Source organism: Carettochelys insculpta, chromosome 1, assembly GCF_033958435.1.
Source record: "Carettochelys insculpta isolate YL-2023 chromosome 1, ASM3395843v1, whole genome shotgun sequence".
NCBI lineage: Eukaryota > Metazoa > Chordata > Testudines > Carettochelyidae > Carettochelys > Carettochelys insculpta.
Window position 1 is genome coordinate 85476750 of NC_134137.1, and position 16207 is coordinate 85492956.

General features: G+C 40.9%; 2 protein-coding genes across 3 annotated transcripts in view; one reads left to right on the plus strand and one right to left on the minus strand.

Annotated features, from left to right (window-relative positions):
- Positions 1-904: 904 nt before the first annotated feature.
- Positions 905-7675, minus strand: MZT1 (mitotic spindle organizing protein 1). The gene is made up of 3 exons (XM_074982862.1): positions 7539-7675; positions 4861-5006; positions 905-3083 (listed from the first exon to the last, which is right to left on the minus strand). Exons 1-3 carry the CDS (start codon positions 7585-7587, stop codon positions 3060-3062), a joined length of 219 nt encoding a protein of 72 aa, XP_074838963.1. The 5' UTR covers positions 7588-7675; the 3' UTR covers positions 905-3059.
- Positions 7676-8023: 348 nt separating this feature from the next.
- The window catches only part of BORA (BORA aurora kinase A activator), a 41628-nt gene continuing 33444 nt past the window's right edge, over positions 8024-16207 (plus strand). For both annotated transcript variants that reach the window (XM_074982865.1, XM_074982864.1), the window contains exons 1-3: positions 8024-8216; positions 11547-11717; positions 13321-13427. In XM_074982865.1, the coding sequence (XP_074838966.1) occupies positions 11562-11717; positions 13321-13427 (263 nt within the window). In that variant the 5' untranslated portion in view covers positions 8024-8216; positions 11547-11561. The remainder of the gene's footprint in view (positions 8217-11546; positions 11718-13320; positions 13428-16207) is intronic.

Here is a 16207-nt window from a genome sequence, read left to right on the forward strand (position 1 = left end):
AGCCAGCCTTTAGAAAATCAGTTCCCACAACCTCTCGAGAGATCCCTGCCAACTCGTTCTCAGACTGAACCCATCCATCTTTCCCACTCATTCCCTGACAGCAACAGCCTATCAGTTCAGCACCCTGAGATACACTGTGGCATGCACAATGACCTCAAATGCTTGGAACGCACAACAGCATTCATAGACATGCAACTGCCCTGGAGTTGCCAGCTGTTGTGAAACTCCCTATCCCTATCTGTGCTTGGACAAGGCTATGCTGACTGTAAGATGAAGGGAGTCAGATGCAAGTTAGTTTTACATAAAGTGTCACACGCACAGTTGTAAAAATCTTGGTAGTCATGAATGAAGAGCTCCTGACCAAGAAACTGTTGTCATTATTGGGTTTCATCTGTGATGTCATTATTAGAAGCTTGTACTTGTTCACATTGTGATTAGACTAATCAAGCTATATCCATTTCTCCCCCTCCCTTTAGCTTCCTTCCCTAACTTGCTGAGTTCTCAATTCCCTTTCCTTCTTCCTCCTTCCACATATACCCTATCTTCTCTAACATTTGGCTTTCAAGTTCCATAAACAAATTACTGTAAATAATAATTTACCCTATTAACAATGTCTAACAAAAATAGCAAACTTTCAGGTTTCATACTACTTGCCTTAGGCTGTCTAACGTACTTTCTATGCCATATATATTAATCTCCAATGAGATTTTTGTCACTAATTCCCATTAATTAACAAATCAGTGTTTGCTCTTTGTGACATTATTAATTCAGTATTTGAAATGTACAGACATCAAAACAAACCAGCCTTAATTCAAAGCAATTTCTTCCTCCATCACAGGCTTCTCTCATTATGAAATCAAATCAGGTTATCAAAATTAAAGACAGACATGAATTTATGTAAATTCAGCAAGATCTTTAATCCTAATAATATTTAGTGTTGTCATACCATGATCTTGCAAATATTTACATTCATTGTAACTTTACTCATCTGAATAGCCTCACTGACCTTAAATGGGCTAATTCACATTTGGGAAGTTATACACATATTGCTCTATTCAATTACAGTTGCCATAGCATATCACTGCAGCCTTAAAGGTAGCCTTTGATGCAAGTGTTCAGAGGGAATAAAGCCATATGCTCATCTCTGCACTGGTTGCCGCTTTCCTAGAACTTTTGCAAGAAGAAGCAAGACAGTGTCTCTATCTTCTACTGGTTGGGTGGGGGGGGGGGTGGGAAGTGTGGGCTCAGGCTATATGGTCTCTCTCTGGGTTCTATGGTTAGATAATAAGATAAGTAAATGTGAAGAGATGAGTAAAATCAACATTATCAACATGCTGTTTAGTCTTCTGTTATTTTTCCTATACTGTTGCAAACAAATGTGACATCACTAACTTACACAAACTAGTTAACTGTTAATTTTCTGGGCTCCCCAGGTCCAACTGTTTATTTGTCTTCCCACTTTGTCCTTGCTGCTTATCACAACAAACATTATGAACAAAAGACTATAAAAATATGAAAACAATCTTCTGAAAATAGGATTTAACCATGAAAACTCAAAATACTTGACAAAATTCAAATATTTTCACACTTACAATGGTCATTATTTCCCCAAAAAATATTTCAGTGAGAACAGCACTAATTAAAATGCTCATTAAAATGAAATTTGTGTCAATTTTCACTATGGTGTCAAGAATGTACCATGATAATTAACATGCATCATAACTGTTAAATTTTCCAGATTTAAGACAAAAATGTCTTATTTCATATAATACAGCAAACCAAAAATATCACATTACCAGGAAACAAAATGGACATAAGCCTATACAGATCGCCATTAAAATTAATGCCTCTTAATTTATTGTCTCTAATATGGCTGTCAAACATTTGGCCTCCTTGACGCATTTCTGTGGTTCTCATGTCCTACTCAGATGATACAGAATCCAACATTCATTTAAACAAAAGGGTTTTGTTTTTTTTTGTTTTTGGGTTGCAAAGACCATCTTCCAAATGTAAACAATATACAATTATCCCGACAAATAAACCAGAAGTGTGATCTCTAGTTGCTATTAATCTGTTTTAGGATGACTTTAAATCCAGTAATAACATGTTTTCATCGGCACTAATTATTTCAATGAGTAAAACGGCGGAAAAGGGTGGGAATTACTGACGTGGCACCACAGAAAACAGGGAGAAGGAAAAAAATGCAGGAGGATAGAAAGAGAAACAAAGGGGGGAAATAGCAGTTCTCCTGAATGCGAGTATATTTTCCCTCTGAGTGATACAAAAATGTATAACAAACAAAAACATAGTTACTACACTTTCTACTCTGGATTCCTATGCAAACTTTTCAGATGCCAGTGGCTAATCCATTGTCAGTTGAGGGAAGTAAATAGTTTTAAATTCATTGACCATAATTAAAAAAAGCATGTGGCTCTTTTTTAATCTGTTTGACATCCAAAACCATAAGGTTCTTTTTTCTTTTAAAAAAAAAAAAAATCACATCATTTTCCCCTGCTCTTTGATTAAAAGGAAAAACTAGAATGGATTTAAATTATAACTTGAACATACATCTGAAGTTGAATGCCAAGTTTCAGACCAGTGGAAAATAAACTTATCAGTCCATAAGCCAATAAAAATCAGAGTTTATAATAAACCCTTTAACAAGTTGTATCTACCATATAGATTAAGTGATGAACTTTCACTTAAATTTTAGGTAGAGTCAGTGAACTTGCAATATTTGAAAGACTGTTTATAAAACTAAAAGTTCAGATTTATAAAAGAATATACATAAATAATGATGCTAAACACTAAGATCTACAAAATACAAGGAAAAAATAAGCAATGAATAAATATTAGGTAATTTCAGCAATATGCCTTTTTCAATTTTATATAAATCTTTACTTTTATATCTCATCCATTTTTTAAAAAGGATGATTACAGATTTTTACTGAAACCCAAAACATACAGAAACTTGATTCTATATTTCTAAAACAGCAGCCAGTCTTCAAATCCTCTGCTAGCTTGACGTTTAGCTCCTCAAGAGATCTTCACCCATGAAGTCAACTTGTCATATTTTCAGCAGCCTAGAAAAAGAAATGCAATTAATTATAATAAATGGAAAGTAGATACTTTGGAGATACAGGTCAGACATAAACAGGAATTTCTTGAAGCCACTTTTATTCTGTCAACATTGTTTAAATAGTTTCTAAATAATAAAATCATGTGATATTAATTTTACTATGCTGCTTTTAAACTCACCCCCCACAACCCCAAAATGTATATAAATCCTTAATCTTTTGCTTTACTCTACGAGTTGAGCCTCTCTCATCCAGCATCCTTGGGACCTGTCTGGTGCCAAATGAGAAAATTTGCCAGGCCACTGGAGACCAATATTGCGTAGCACATTATCAACACTTCCACTGCTTACTGGGCTCTTAGAAGATATTTAGGGACCAATTACAGCTAAATAACAGCACAGAATACTGAGAGACAGGACTGGTGGCTGTAAACAAACTTCATGGAACCACAGGAAACTTGGCCACACCTATGTTAAGCAGTCATGTGGCTAAGAAAATCTTGCCAGATTGTGGATGTTGCCAGACAAGAGAGTTCCACATTAGAGAGATTCAACCAGCATAATATGAAAGGTGTAGCATAAACATTTCAACTGCACCAACTTGGGATACTGGCATAATTCCTAAGTGGCACTACACTAACTTATACAGATTTTAGTAGTAGGAATAGCAGCAGCCCCACCACCAGCAGCAGCAACCCCACTACCAAGTGTATATATAATGGTACTGCTGGATGACCACAGAAAAGTACTATTGCCCTGAAAAGTTCCACAAAGAAAAGGCAGGGAATGTGGATATGCCATACAAGAAAGAAAACATGGTACAAAAATGATACTGCTTTCTCACTTATCTATATTTGCCTACATACATATAGAGGATTAGTTTTGAAACTGGAATTTGAAGATGACAGAAAGAGTACTGAAGCAACCAGAGAGTAGAGGGCTCAGTTATGAAGAACCTTAGAAGTAAAAAACCAAGGAGCTTGTACTTGATGTGGAGATGAATGGGAATGGAAACCTAAGTGGGAATATGTTGATAGAATTTGAGAACGTGATGAGTAAATTGTTAGAGAATCCAGTCTCTGGCTCCAATCTATTTATAGTGTTAAATCTACCTGTCCACTCAATGAGCAAAAAGGCCCACTTGCCCATCTTTTACTGGAGGCTGAGCCTTCCAAATCTGGAATTCTCTCATCCAGCAACATCAGTAATCCAGCATGATTTTAACTAGCTGGATGACCACTTACGTGTGTGGCCAACTTTCACGTGATCCCATAAAGTTTGTTGTACAACCAGCAGTCCTGGCTTTCAGTGTTTTGTGTTGTTATTCAGTTGTAATTTACCCATAAATGTCTTCTTTTAAGAACCCAGTAAGCAGTGAAAGTGTTGGTACATGTGCTACACAATATTAACCTCCCCTGGTCCGACAAATTCTCTTGTTCAGCACTGGTCAGGTCCCAATGATGACTGATGAGATAGGCTCAACTTCTATCGTGATAGATAATAAACAAAGTTAGTAATTGTATTTGTCCATTCAAACAAAGAGGGACAAAAGCAAGTGCAATTTTGTAAGGTTTGCTATTTGTAGAGTCTATGCTTTGGACCAAATATGGGATAAAGGCAACAGGATTTGTTTCCCAGAATTATAATTTTTACTTTATTTAGAATGCAAGTAAAATGTACAATGCCACGTGACAAGCAGGAAGTGTAGTAACTGGAAATTCAATTTGTTTTAATTTAAAAAAAAAAAAAAAAAATCTCAGCATGTTTTTCACAAACTGCCTTACCTTCAGTGCTTCTGTAGCCTTGCGTAGCTCTTTAATTACTGATGATAAGGCCTCTGGGTTTATACCTTGTTCACACAACCGTACACAAATAGACAGGGTTTCCATATCCAAACCAGTGTTTAATATCCTTGAAATCTCAAGCAGAACTGCAATAATTTTTCAAAAAATTAAAGTTGTTTTTGTTAGTTAAAACTGCAATAAGATTAATTATTTACAAAAAAATAGTAAAGCATGGAATTTTCAAAAGCTGAAACTCTGTGGATGGTGACATGAAAACATTACATATCCACCCCTTCCTTCCCCAGTTTAAATCCAACTGATAACATTTATCACCTTTGCCAAGTGAGTCAGCAGCCTCAGACTCCACACTCATTCACATTCTCTATTCTAGCATTCACCATTCACTGCACCAGGATATTACTTGTTGACTATTCTTCCTATCACAACAGTAAACCCGTACACAGAATGCAGTAGGCTTTCATTTGCAGTCAGTGATTTAAAAGAATTATAAAATTGTAATGATAAATCTTTTCCCCTTAAGTGGAAGGTAGGAAATAAAAACAAACAGGAACACTTAATCAATGATGATAACATTAAAATATTTTCTACTACTGTAAACTTAAATTACCAATTTTACCCAATAGCAAAGGTTTTTTTTTTTGATAACGTAGACTTAAATGTTATGCAATTTTTATTTATACGATAGTTCATTTTTATGTAGCTGGCTGTAAAACTAGGTAAATATCTAGATGAACTGATGTACCCCCAAAAGACCTCTGCAACACCTTCAAGAATTATACACCCCTGATTGAAAACCACAGTTCTCGATACCTGGCTCTCCCTTTGACAATACCACCATCACATGTTACAGGAAAGGCCACCACCTGATGCAGCAACTCAAGATACTTGTTCTCGATTTTTACTTGCTCATATTTCCCTCCATCATTAACCTTTTAGCATTGCATTCTTCCCATTTGCTAACACTATCTGCCTTTCCAGGACAAGTATGTCCATCAACCATGTTTGTGATGGAATGGTGCCTCCTGATTAAATACAGTAAACCCCTGAAATGTGCAGTTTAGAATAATGTGAGTTAAGAGCAAATGCAAGTTAAGCGCAACTCAAAATCTCACTTCCTTGGCCCTAACTCAACACCCTCAGCGCCACGCAGCCCGGCTCTGGCTCACCACCACCCATGCGTTGCTCTGGCTCAAACCTCTCCTCCCCACACACAGTTCCAGCTCAACCCTCATGCCCTGGTTCAACCTCCGCCTGAGGCTCCAGCTCAACCCCCGGCCCCCCTGGGGACCCAATTCAAACCCCCACCCCCATGTGGCTCAACCACCCGCCACCCTGGTTCAACATCACCCTGCCCCCACATGCAGCTCCAGATCAACTCCACCTCCCCATTTGCAACTTTTATAACTACTTTTCTTAATCTGTCATTAATAGTTGGTCTGATTTTACCTTATTCTTCTTATGGTATGATAGCTACTGCCCAAAAAACTCACTTTCAGTTATATAATTTTATTTTCTTCTCTCAAATACTTGCAACAAATTCTAAAAGGCTAGATCAAAGTTCTTCTTATGTAATATAAAAAGGACATAAAAACTGGAGATAAAGTAAGGTTATGTTTACGGTACCACTAACACTGGTATAACTCATGTCACTTAGAAGTGTGAAAAAAACAATGCACTAACTGACCTACTGACTACAGTGCTGGTGTGCACGATGCTAGGTTTGTAGAGATGCTATTATGTCTCCTTGGGAGACGGTATAATTATGCCAATTGGAATGTGTCCCATTGACACACAGTGGACATATGGCACACCTTACAGCAGTGCAGCTAGAGCAATATAGCTGTGCTGCTGTAAGGTCTGCAGTGGGTATAATCACTTCCTCTCAAAAGTCCGGGTGCTATAAAGCAGAGCTATTATTTTGCTAATGAGAGAAGAAAAAGCTGGCTGCAACCACCTAGAGCAGAGCGGAAGGTCAAAAGAGGACTAGTGATTTTGCTCAAATAACGGCCTTTGAAACACCACGTGCGAAGAGTGAGTTAAATACTTGCTACGTAAATAGCTAGATGCCATTTTCTCATTTTCGACAGCTTTTGCGGCGGTGTCCGGGTTTGTTTTTCATGCAGTACCCGTGTGGGACATTTACCTCCGTGAGAAAGGCCAGCAGACGGCAAACCGAGGCGTCTAAGCGCCATTGCAAAGGAGAAGGTGTTAGGTGGAAAACGTTTCCTTGGTCCACACGTTGGCGGTAACCAGGGACAGAGCAGCAGAGGCAGGCGAGCCTTAGCCATGCCCGGTCTCCCAGGCGCGCTCTCCTCGGACTGAATTAAGAGGGAGGCTGCGGTACAAGCTGTAAAAGCCAGACGCGTTCAGCACACACCGAGCAGCAGCGGGGAGAGCGGAGAGCCGCCCGCGGCGGTCCCTGACCTAGGCTGCCCTCCCCCTCCCCGCCGGGACAAGGCCTCAGTAGGATGCTCGTACCACGTCCCGGGATTGAGACGCCGGACGCCCGCCGGGGAGGCGGTACCAGCCCGGCCCGTGCAGAGGAAGGACCCCGCGGACCTCGGAGCCGCCCCTGGAGTCACGCACCCGCCCCAGGAACAACAGCGCCAGGACGACACCTGCCGCAGCGAAGCCCACAACCGCCGCCCGGGACTCACCGTCCATCGTCTCCCTCACCGCGTTTAAATTGGCTGCGCTACTTGCCATAGCGCCGGCGGGCTCGGCGCGAGACCTCTCACCCGGAAGGAAGCGGCCGCCCACCGCCTGTCATTCAAACATTGCCGCTCCCGCCGCTCTGCGCGGCAGAAGCCTACCACGCACGCGCGGCTGCCTGTTCTGGGAGGTCCCCCTCAAGGCTCGCCCGGACGTTTTGAAAAGCTCCTGCCCGCTTAACAACTGGGGAAAGGAGGGGGAGCGAGGGGAGAGGAGGAGGAAGCCGTTCGAATTTGTGAAGCGGCCTGGCGTTGATTGGTCCGTTCGAGAGGGAAGACGAGCCGCGATTGGCTGGGTGAGAGCGTCGGCGCGCGACGATTGGGCAGCCTCAGGGTAAGGGGGCGTGGCAGTTAAAGAGCTGTCCAGGGCTGAGAGCGGACGCGAGAGGAAGCAGGAGTCAAGTCATGCAGTGGCTGGAGTGAGAGCGGTGAGGAGCGCTCGGTCTGTCGCAGCTGTGGGGCTTGCTCCCGGCCTAGGGCCCAGCCAGCGGCTGAGGCGGAGCTTGTCTTTAACTCGGACCCCGAGCTTGCGGGGAGCGCAGCGCTTCCGCTGGAGCTCGCCGGGGGCTGCACCGCGCTGCCGCTTTCGCAGCGGGCTGGCGACGGAGCTGAGCGGATAAGGCTGTGAGTTTCCCGCTATAGCCCGGCCTGTTCGCGGGGTCGGGGGCTGCTAGGACAGACCTTCCGGGTGCTCGGGGGAGCGAATGGCCCCGGTGGCCTGAGACGCTAGAACACTTCTTTTGCCTCAGTTCCAGCTCCCAGATGCTGATAAATGAACCTAAGGAAGTCGGGCTTGTGCGCCGGTGGGGGCTTCCAATATACTGGCCAGGCCACAGGCCTGCTGAACAAGAGTAAATACTTGGAAGGAAAAGCCCCATTTCCTCCTCCTCGGGGGAGAGAGAAGGGGGTTGGTGCTTGGTGAAAAGGTTTTTTTTTTCCCCCAACTGACTTGTAGGTTTCAGAAATCTCTCGACCCCTTGATAGAACTTAGATATCTCTGACTTTAATTTTTCTGCTACTTCCTCCTCTTTGCACTATTCTGTTTTCTTTTCCTTGAACACCACAAACCAAACAGGCCTCTCTTTTTTTCAGCTGACCTGTCTTTTACCTGGTTATAAATATATTTTGTTTATGGCAGGCAGTACCTTTTAAGATTTGTTTTCATGCAGTAACATTTGTGAGTGATACCTCTAAATTCTTAATGCTTTCACAAACACGAGTAAAATAAGAGCTGGTTTTTGATGCTTGGTCTTTCCGGTCTATTCTCTTTTTTTCTTGACTTTTTGTTTTCATTAACTCTGGTAATCACAGTTTTAATCACACTGTTAAACAACAGGATACTAATTGAAATGTATTTATTTTTGGATGTTTTCTACAGTTGGTTTCAGTTAAAACACAGAATACAAAGTTTACAGTGCTCACTTAATATTTATTTGCACTGAAAAAGATAAATAAGTGGTATTTCTCAGTTCCCTTCCTACAAGGACTGGAGTCTAATATCTTTCTCCTGAAAGTGCAGTTTACAAATGCAGGGCACGAAGGCTGTATGTAGAGGTCAAAAGGTCAAATTTCAGCACTCTGCCTTGGAAAGGTTGCTGACCCCTGATCTAGAGTCTACAAATTCATTCAGACTTACTTCTTCAACAAGTCCTTAAGACAAATAAGTTGATGTTTCTGGAGTTAATATTACCTATTTCTTATTTACAATGTTATCTGAAAGTGAAAACTTGAGTTCAAACTTTTGTAGGCAGTACTGCAAGGTATTTACATGCCAGATATGCTAAATGATGGCATGTCCTTTCTTGCTTTGGCCACCATTCCAGAGGCCATGCTTCCATGTTGATGGCTCTTTAAGGAAAAAAATAAATAAAATTTTTACTGGACTCCTTGGGGTGAGAATTGTATGTTTTCTGCTCTGTTTTTACCTGTATTCTACCATACGTTTTATATTATGGCAGTCTCCGATGAGAACACGGTGCATGTTGTTTGTTTTAAGAACGCTTTCACTTGCGTATTTGATAAAATGCCAAAGAAGGTTCCAAAGTGAGATTTCTAATGATATGGTAACTCCTTTCTGTGTGTTTTAGTCATATTCCTGAAAAATGCTACTTTAAATGAAATGATGGTATGGCAGTCCAATTTCCTCCATAAATATTAATGTAAATGGGAGGTTAAATTCCAGAGATGATTTTTTTTTCATCAGACAAAAGACAGTATGTGCATAAACAGTAGGGCTACGTCTACACTAGCCAAAAACTTCGAAACGGCCATGCAAATGTCCATTTCGAAGTTTACTAATGAAGCGCTGAAATACATATTCACCGCCTCATTAGCATGCGGGCAGCCGTGGCACTTCGAAGTAGCCAGGGTCCTTTCGAAAGGAGCCCCGTCTGGACGAGCCGCGCGGCAGCGAGCCACGTCAGTTCTGAAGTCCCCTTATTCCCATCTGCTCATAGGAATAAGGGGACTTCGAAGTAGCCGAGGTCCTTTCGAAAAGGAGCCCTGTCTGGACAAGCCGTGCGGCGGCAAGCCGTGTCAATTTCGAAGTGCCGCGGCCACCCGCATGCTGATGAGGCGCTGAATACGTATTTCAGCGCTTCATTAGTAAACTTCGAAATGGCCATTTGCATGGCCATTTCGAAGTTTTTGGCAAGTGTAGACGTGGCCCATAAGTTTTAAACAAAGAGTTTTATTTTGTATGTAGCAGTGTTGACAGTGAAACTTGGTTGAGATGGTGGAATCAGAGACTGTAATATTTCCCAGGGACTATCTTGATACTATATGACTGACTATGGTTAATTGTTGTTAATGTAGCCTCACACTCTGAAAGCCAGCATGGACTGGGGCAGCAGAAAGGAGAAACAACAGATGCACAGAAGTGACTGCAAACAGTTTCCTGAACATGATGCTGGACCCACATTGTCCCTCTGAGCCCCCCCATTCTTGCTTCTAGAAGCATGTGCATGGCTGCACATGCTCCCGCCTTCTGAAGTGTTGAGAGAGGCTCTGTCTCTGTCACGCATACTGTATATGAGGCACAGAGATACACATTGCCATTTTAAGTGATTTTTGAGTTGCACTTAACTCTCATTAACGCAAGTAAAGTGCAACTCAAAATCTTCGCGCGCGCGCACACAAAAAAAACCGTGGCTCAGCCCCCCATGGTCTGGTTCACCCCAACCGTGCAGCTCAGGCTCATCCCCATCCCCGCTGTGGGGCTCCGGTTCAACACCCCCCCGCCCCTTACATTTGTAAGTTTGACTACTCAGTGTAGTACCGGTTGCACTGCTGTTGTCTGGCATCACTGGGGCCTCATTGCTGCTAGACAAGAGAATTTGCCAGACCTCTGGAGGTCAGTATTGTTTAACACATTACCAGAAGTTCCGTTGCTTACTGGGTTCTTGGAAGACATTTAGGGATAAATTGCAACTAAATAACAGCACAGAACACTGACAGCCAGAAGTGCTGGCTGTAAACAAACTTTATGGGAGTATGGAAACTTTGGCCACACCCATGGTAAGTGGTCATCCAGCTAACTAAAATCATGCCGGATTATAGATGTTGCAGGATGAGTGTTCTGGATTAGAGGGATTCAACCTGAACAGAGAGTGTACTGTTATACTTGTATGGTGAATTTAAAAATACTGTTTTGTTTACAGTACAGATACTTACAATAAAATAACATAAGCACTGTACACTTTGTGTTTATAATTGAAATCATTATGTTTAAAAATGTTTTTTAAAAAAAAAAAAAGCCAAAGTATTTGAATGGTATTCTGTGATGGTTTAAAATGATGAAAACCAGTTAATCACAAGATTAAATGCTATTAAATTTTAAATTGCTTAACCACTCTGAAATCTGATTTCTCACCTTTTCCTAAAACAAAGAGTTAACCAAATGAAGATGGAGTATGTAGCTTCCTAAATTGTAACTGAAGCATTGTTTTCTTCTAGGTGCAGCTCTGTGCTATGGGAGATGCAAAAGAAACTAAAATGCAAATAACACCAAAGACTCCAGGACAGGCTACTATCTTAAACCCTTTTGAAAGTCCAAGTGATTACTATAGTCTACAGGAGCAAATTGTTTCCAGTCCTTCTGTCTTTAAATCAACAAGATCTTCATCAGTAAGATTTAATATCTAGTACAGCATCAGAGGCAGTATTAATACTTTCAGATACTTTGTTATTTCTTAAATGTGCAGACAATGTTACTAGAGTTCAAGCAAAACTAAGTGGCAGAATTCCTTACAACTTTTTTTAATATTGAGTACTAATACTAAACACTAATTTGCTAAAACGCAGATGTCACTTAGCACTATGACTTTCTTTTAAAATTCTAATGAAAATCAAATGCAAAAAAAAAAAGTATGATGCTAAGCAATTTCTTGAGAAAGAAAAATGAGGACTACTTTCTAGAGTTAATTTTGCTGTAAACAGATGCTCTGGCTGCAGCAGCCCTCATTCTGGATTTGTGATGCAAGTAGGTGGGATGCAAAATCTTCAGAGAGATTTCATGTTCCTTTTTATTATATAATGTAACGGTTTTGAAGTCCTGTGTAAATTATTTATATCAATTTTCAGTACAACCCTCTTCACTCAACCCTCATTTATCTGACTGTCCTGGTTAATCACACAGCATACAGTCACAGATCCAGAAAGGGAGAGAGCTCTGCTGTGTCCTCTAGATGGTGATGTAGCATTGTATTTTCCCATTCTTTTGGTTATCTGGATTTTTGATTATTTGATGTGGCCCTGGTCCCAAGTAGATCAGAGAAAAAGGATTCTGCTTTATCTGTATGCATTCTATGGGTACCTAACATACGTATTTACAGATCCCTTTATTTTTCCAAAAATTCCAGTATGCTGGAGTAGAATGTGCACTTTCCCGGAGCCGTGTTAGAATGGGATGCAGTGGAGAAAAGTTTATTCCACTGAAGCAACAAAACATTTTTAGGTAGTTGGAATGTAATTTTGCAGATTGGGTAATAACCCCAAAAATCTGGTCAAATTCCACCATTTTGTGGATGTTAGCATATCATGAGATTTAATAGCATGAGGGACCTGGATCTCTATTTTATATAGCTGAAACATGACATTCCTAGCAGCATCGAACTCTTAAACATTGTGCTGAAGCTCTGAAAGGAATGTCCCTTGTAAACCCCTAATTTTATTCCTTTACGAATTTGAAGATTTCCATCTTAATGGCTTTTCATTCTACTCTTAAATCCTCCTATAGACAGCGGTGGAAATGATTACAGGTGGTTGAGGGCTTGAGAACTGGGAGGCAACTTGATCTAGTGGACTGAGCCTAGGACTAAAAACTAGACACTCAACTTTAATACTGGCTGTGACAGTGTGTGATCTTAAACAAGTGACATTGCATTCTCTTCTTCAATTTCCTCAGCAATGAAATGAGTTAATATTTATCTTGGGGAGGCTTTCTGAGGTTTTATTCCTGGTAAAGTACCTTATAAATAAAAAATATTCTACACTTTGTTTCATGTTTTATACAATTGCAATGTATTATGTTAATGACCATAAACAAAAAAAATTACAAGCTCAGTTGGTCTGATTCTGTTACTCATTTTTTGCAGTTTACATTTGAAGTAGCTCATGTGGCTGACTTATGCAGTTACTGTTGTTCAAGCTCATGCGTATAAGGAGGCTATGTTCTGATTTTCCTTTTACAGCTTGCTTCAGTGTGATGATCATTCCTTTGCTTTCTCAGACTCCAGGAAAATTTAGGTGGTCTATTGATCAACTTGCTCTGATAAATCCTGTGGAAATCGACTCTGAAGATATTCGGCGTCAGGCAATGTACCTAAGTCATGCCAGGTAAGTTGCTCTCTGTTTCATGCAATGAACTGAATTAATATTTGAATAACAAAGATATTTTATTTGAATGGCTGTTTCATACATGTTCATAAAAATAATAGATATTGTGTATCTAATACAAGATAATATTGTGTTAAATTGTTTGTAATGTTGCTTTTATCTAGAATTTTGGTTTTAAGTTTTTTTTTTTATATCTATGGCTGTGTCTATACTAGAGGGTTTTGTTGACAAAACCCATGGAGTGTCCACACTAAAAGTGTGTTCTGTGGACAATATGTTGACAGAACTCAGCACGTTCATCGACAGACTTCTGCCTCTCCCCCAGGAGGCATAACGCCTTTCTTGACAGAATCTGTCGAGGAAAAAAGCCATGTGGAGCCCTGAGTCAACAGAAGGCTTTCCGGGTCACCGGACAGCCCTATCTGCTGTGCTTCTTGTTGGCTGTTCTGTCGACGTAGTGGCCGAGCAGTCTGGCTGCTCTCCGTCGACAGAGTGCACCACTTTTGTGTGTGGCCACAATCTGTCGAGAGAAGTTTTGTTGGTAGATATCTTCTGACAGCAACTTTTGTCAACAGATTGGGCAGTTGAGACTGTTGTGGACAGGGGCTGCTCTGGGCCAGCTGGAGCGGCTCCTGCCTGCAGCAACCCTGCAGGGCTGATGCAGTCCCGTCTGTGACAGGCAGGCTGCTGCTGCGGTCCCTATCAGTTTACCGTAACCGGTAAGCTTTATCCATTTAAGGTCAGGCTTACTAGTTAATTGATTAAACATTAACATTCTGAAACTGCACATTATTTTTATTATTGGGTCTTCCAAAAAAAAAAGCCCTATATAAATAAATGAGAATATATGCATACTTGATAAATGAGAACGTATGCATACTTGCTTGTTTTTCCTAAAAGTTAAGTGTTTTAGGAAGAATTCAGAACAGCCACAAGCTAGAGCTGGTGGCCACTCTGTGAGGCCACCAAAATTGGTCCTGAGAAACCATGTCCTAGTGGCTTCTCCCTGAAAAACAAGTGGGATTCAAATCAGTTTCGTGTCTGGAATCAGAGAGCTGGGACCTGATTTTGCCCAGGATACCATGGTGAAACAGCGAGCTATGAAAACGGACTATTTCAGAATCATCAGATAAGTCTTGTTAGAGACCAGAATCTGGATCCTGTTATAGGCAGGATTACAGTTCATATGGCAAGCAGAATCAATACAGAAAATACAACAGAAGAGCATGCCATTAGCAAAAGTGTTGCCCAGAGAGGGGGATCTATTGCGGAGCTGTGCGATAATTACAACAACTTTGTCCATTTCTCAGACACAGCAACTCATGGAAAGGTCCAAACATGAGTGAAATCATTAATCACCTACTTTGGATTGGAGACCTGGAGTCCGTTCCCCATTTTTAGCTTCAAATAATCAAGGACCAGCAAAACAGGACTGCGTTTGAAACATTTGAAGGCCCATCTTCAGAGACTTTCCATTTTATAGTCCTAGAGGAATCATGTCAAACATACGGCCCACAGGACGCATGAGGCCCAATGAATTTCTTTTTGTGGACCGGGGCTGGGAGCCCTGCTGGCAGCTCCAGTCCCAGGGAACTGGCTCAGGCCAAGGAAACCCTGGGAGCCCTGCCAGCAGCTCCACCCCTGGGGACCCAGTCACAGCTGGGGGAGCACTTGCAGCCCTGGGGCTGGGAGCTGGCTGGGGTGTGGAGTACCTTAAATTTATATTTAAATTAAAAATGATTGTATTGGGGCTGGACTAGAGGACCTCTTGAGGTCCCTTCCAGCCGTATGATTCTATGAACAACAACAATTTTACACATCAAATTTTATTAACTAATAATCATATAAATTGTGTTTTATAATTTTAAGTGTTAAATTCTCAATTAAAATTACTGTTATAATCAAACAAGACCTGAAAAAATATTATAAAATATACCTAAAACATAATCTATAATAATAAATAGTTTAAGACTTTCTGATTAAAAGTACATTTTCTTTGGTGGCCCTGGAAGCTATCAGTTTTCATTTGTGCAGCCCTCAGTAGGCTTTGAGTTTGACATGCCTGCCCTAGAGAGTGGTTTGCAGATGAATGGGAAATGTTTCCTTTTCCTAGCTTCAGTCATTACCATTTGATTTTTACATATGCTTCCAGGGTCATGCTCCAGGATAATGTTGAGAATAATATTTGGCTTTATGGAAGATGGAAATTCATTAATCTCATTTCTAGACTGTTTTCTGATTTGGGTTCTGTATGGAGAAAGATGAAATGAACAGAGTTATATGGTTTCTGGAGTATTTTGTGTTTAAGACAAACAAACACTATGGTGCCATGGAAGGCCATTTTAGGCCTGCACTGAGAATGAGTGCTATCACAGGTACAAGTTCTCACTTTGGAACTATTTTAACAGAAGATTATGGCTATAGAGGAAAGCAAGTAGTATTAGAAAACAAATGTCTGGTATTTACTGGAGCTCGATGGGAATTCTGATCTCATATACAGGTGTGCCTCAATGACTTGGAGTGCATAATACCCACCCAGTAATACCATGTATCTCCTCCACATCTCACCTTGTTTCATTCATTGACAGAGCTGACACCAGTAAGACATTTTCCACTCCCCTTATTGGTAAATGCAGAGGGAAAAAAAGGAAGTAATTACATGATTCAGTTTGGGAAATGGCTAAATGAAAGGGAAGATACCATGTGAAATACAGTGCTTGATAGATTTAAGGTCTACTTCTATCATGGATAACAGGGCTGTTTTGAAAGAGTGGTTTGGG

Excerpts from the sequence above, each read along its gene's own strand:
- MZT1 (XM_074982862.1), bottom strand. The coding sequence starts at position 7,587 with ATGGCAAGTAGCGCAGCCAATTTAAACGCGGTGAGGGAGACGATGGAC. Across the intron at positions 5,007-7,538 it reads GGTGAGGGAGACGATGGACG|TTCTGCTTGAGATTTCAAGG; the intron begins GTGAGTCCCGGG and ends AAATTATTGCAG. Across the intron at positions 3,084-4,860 it reads AGGCTACAGAAGCACTGAAG|GCTGCTGAAAATATGACAAG; the intron begins GTAAGGCAGTTT and ends TTCTTTTTCTAG.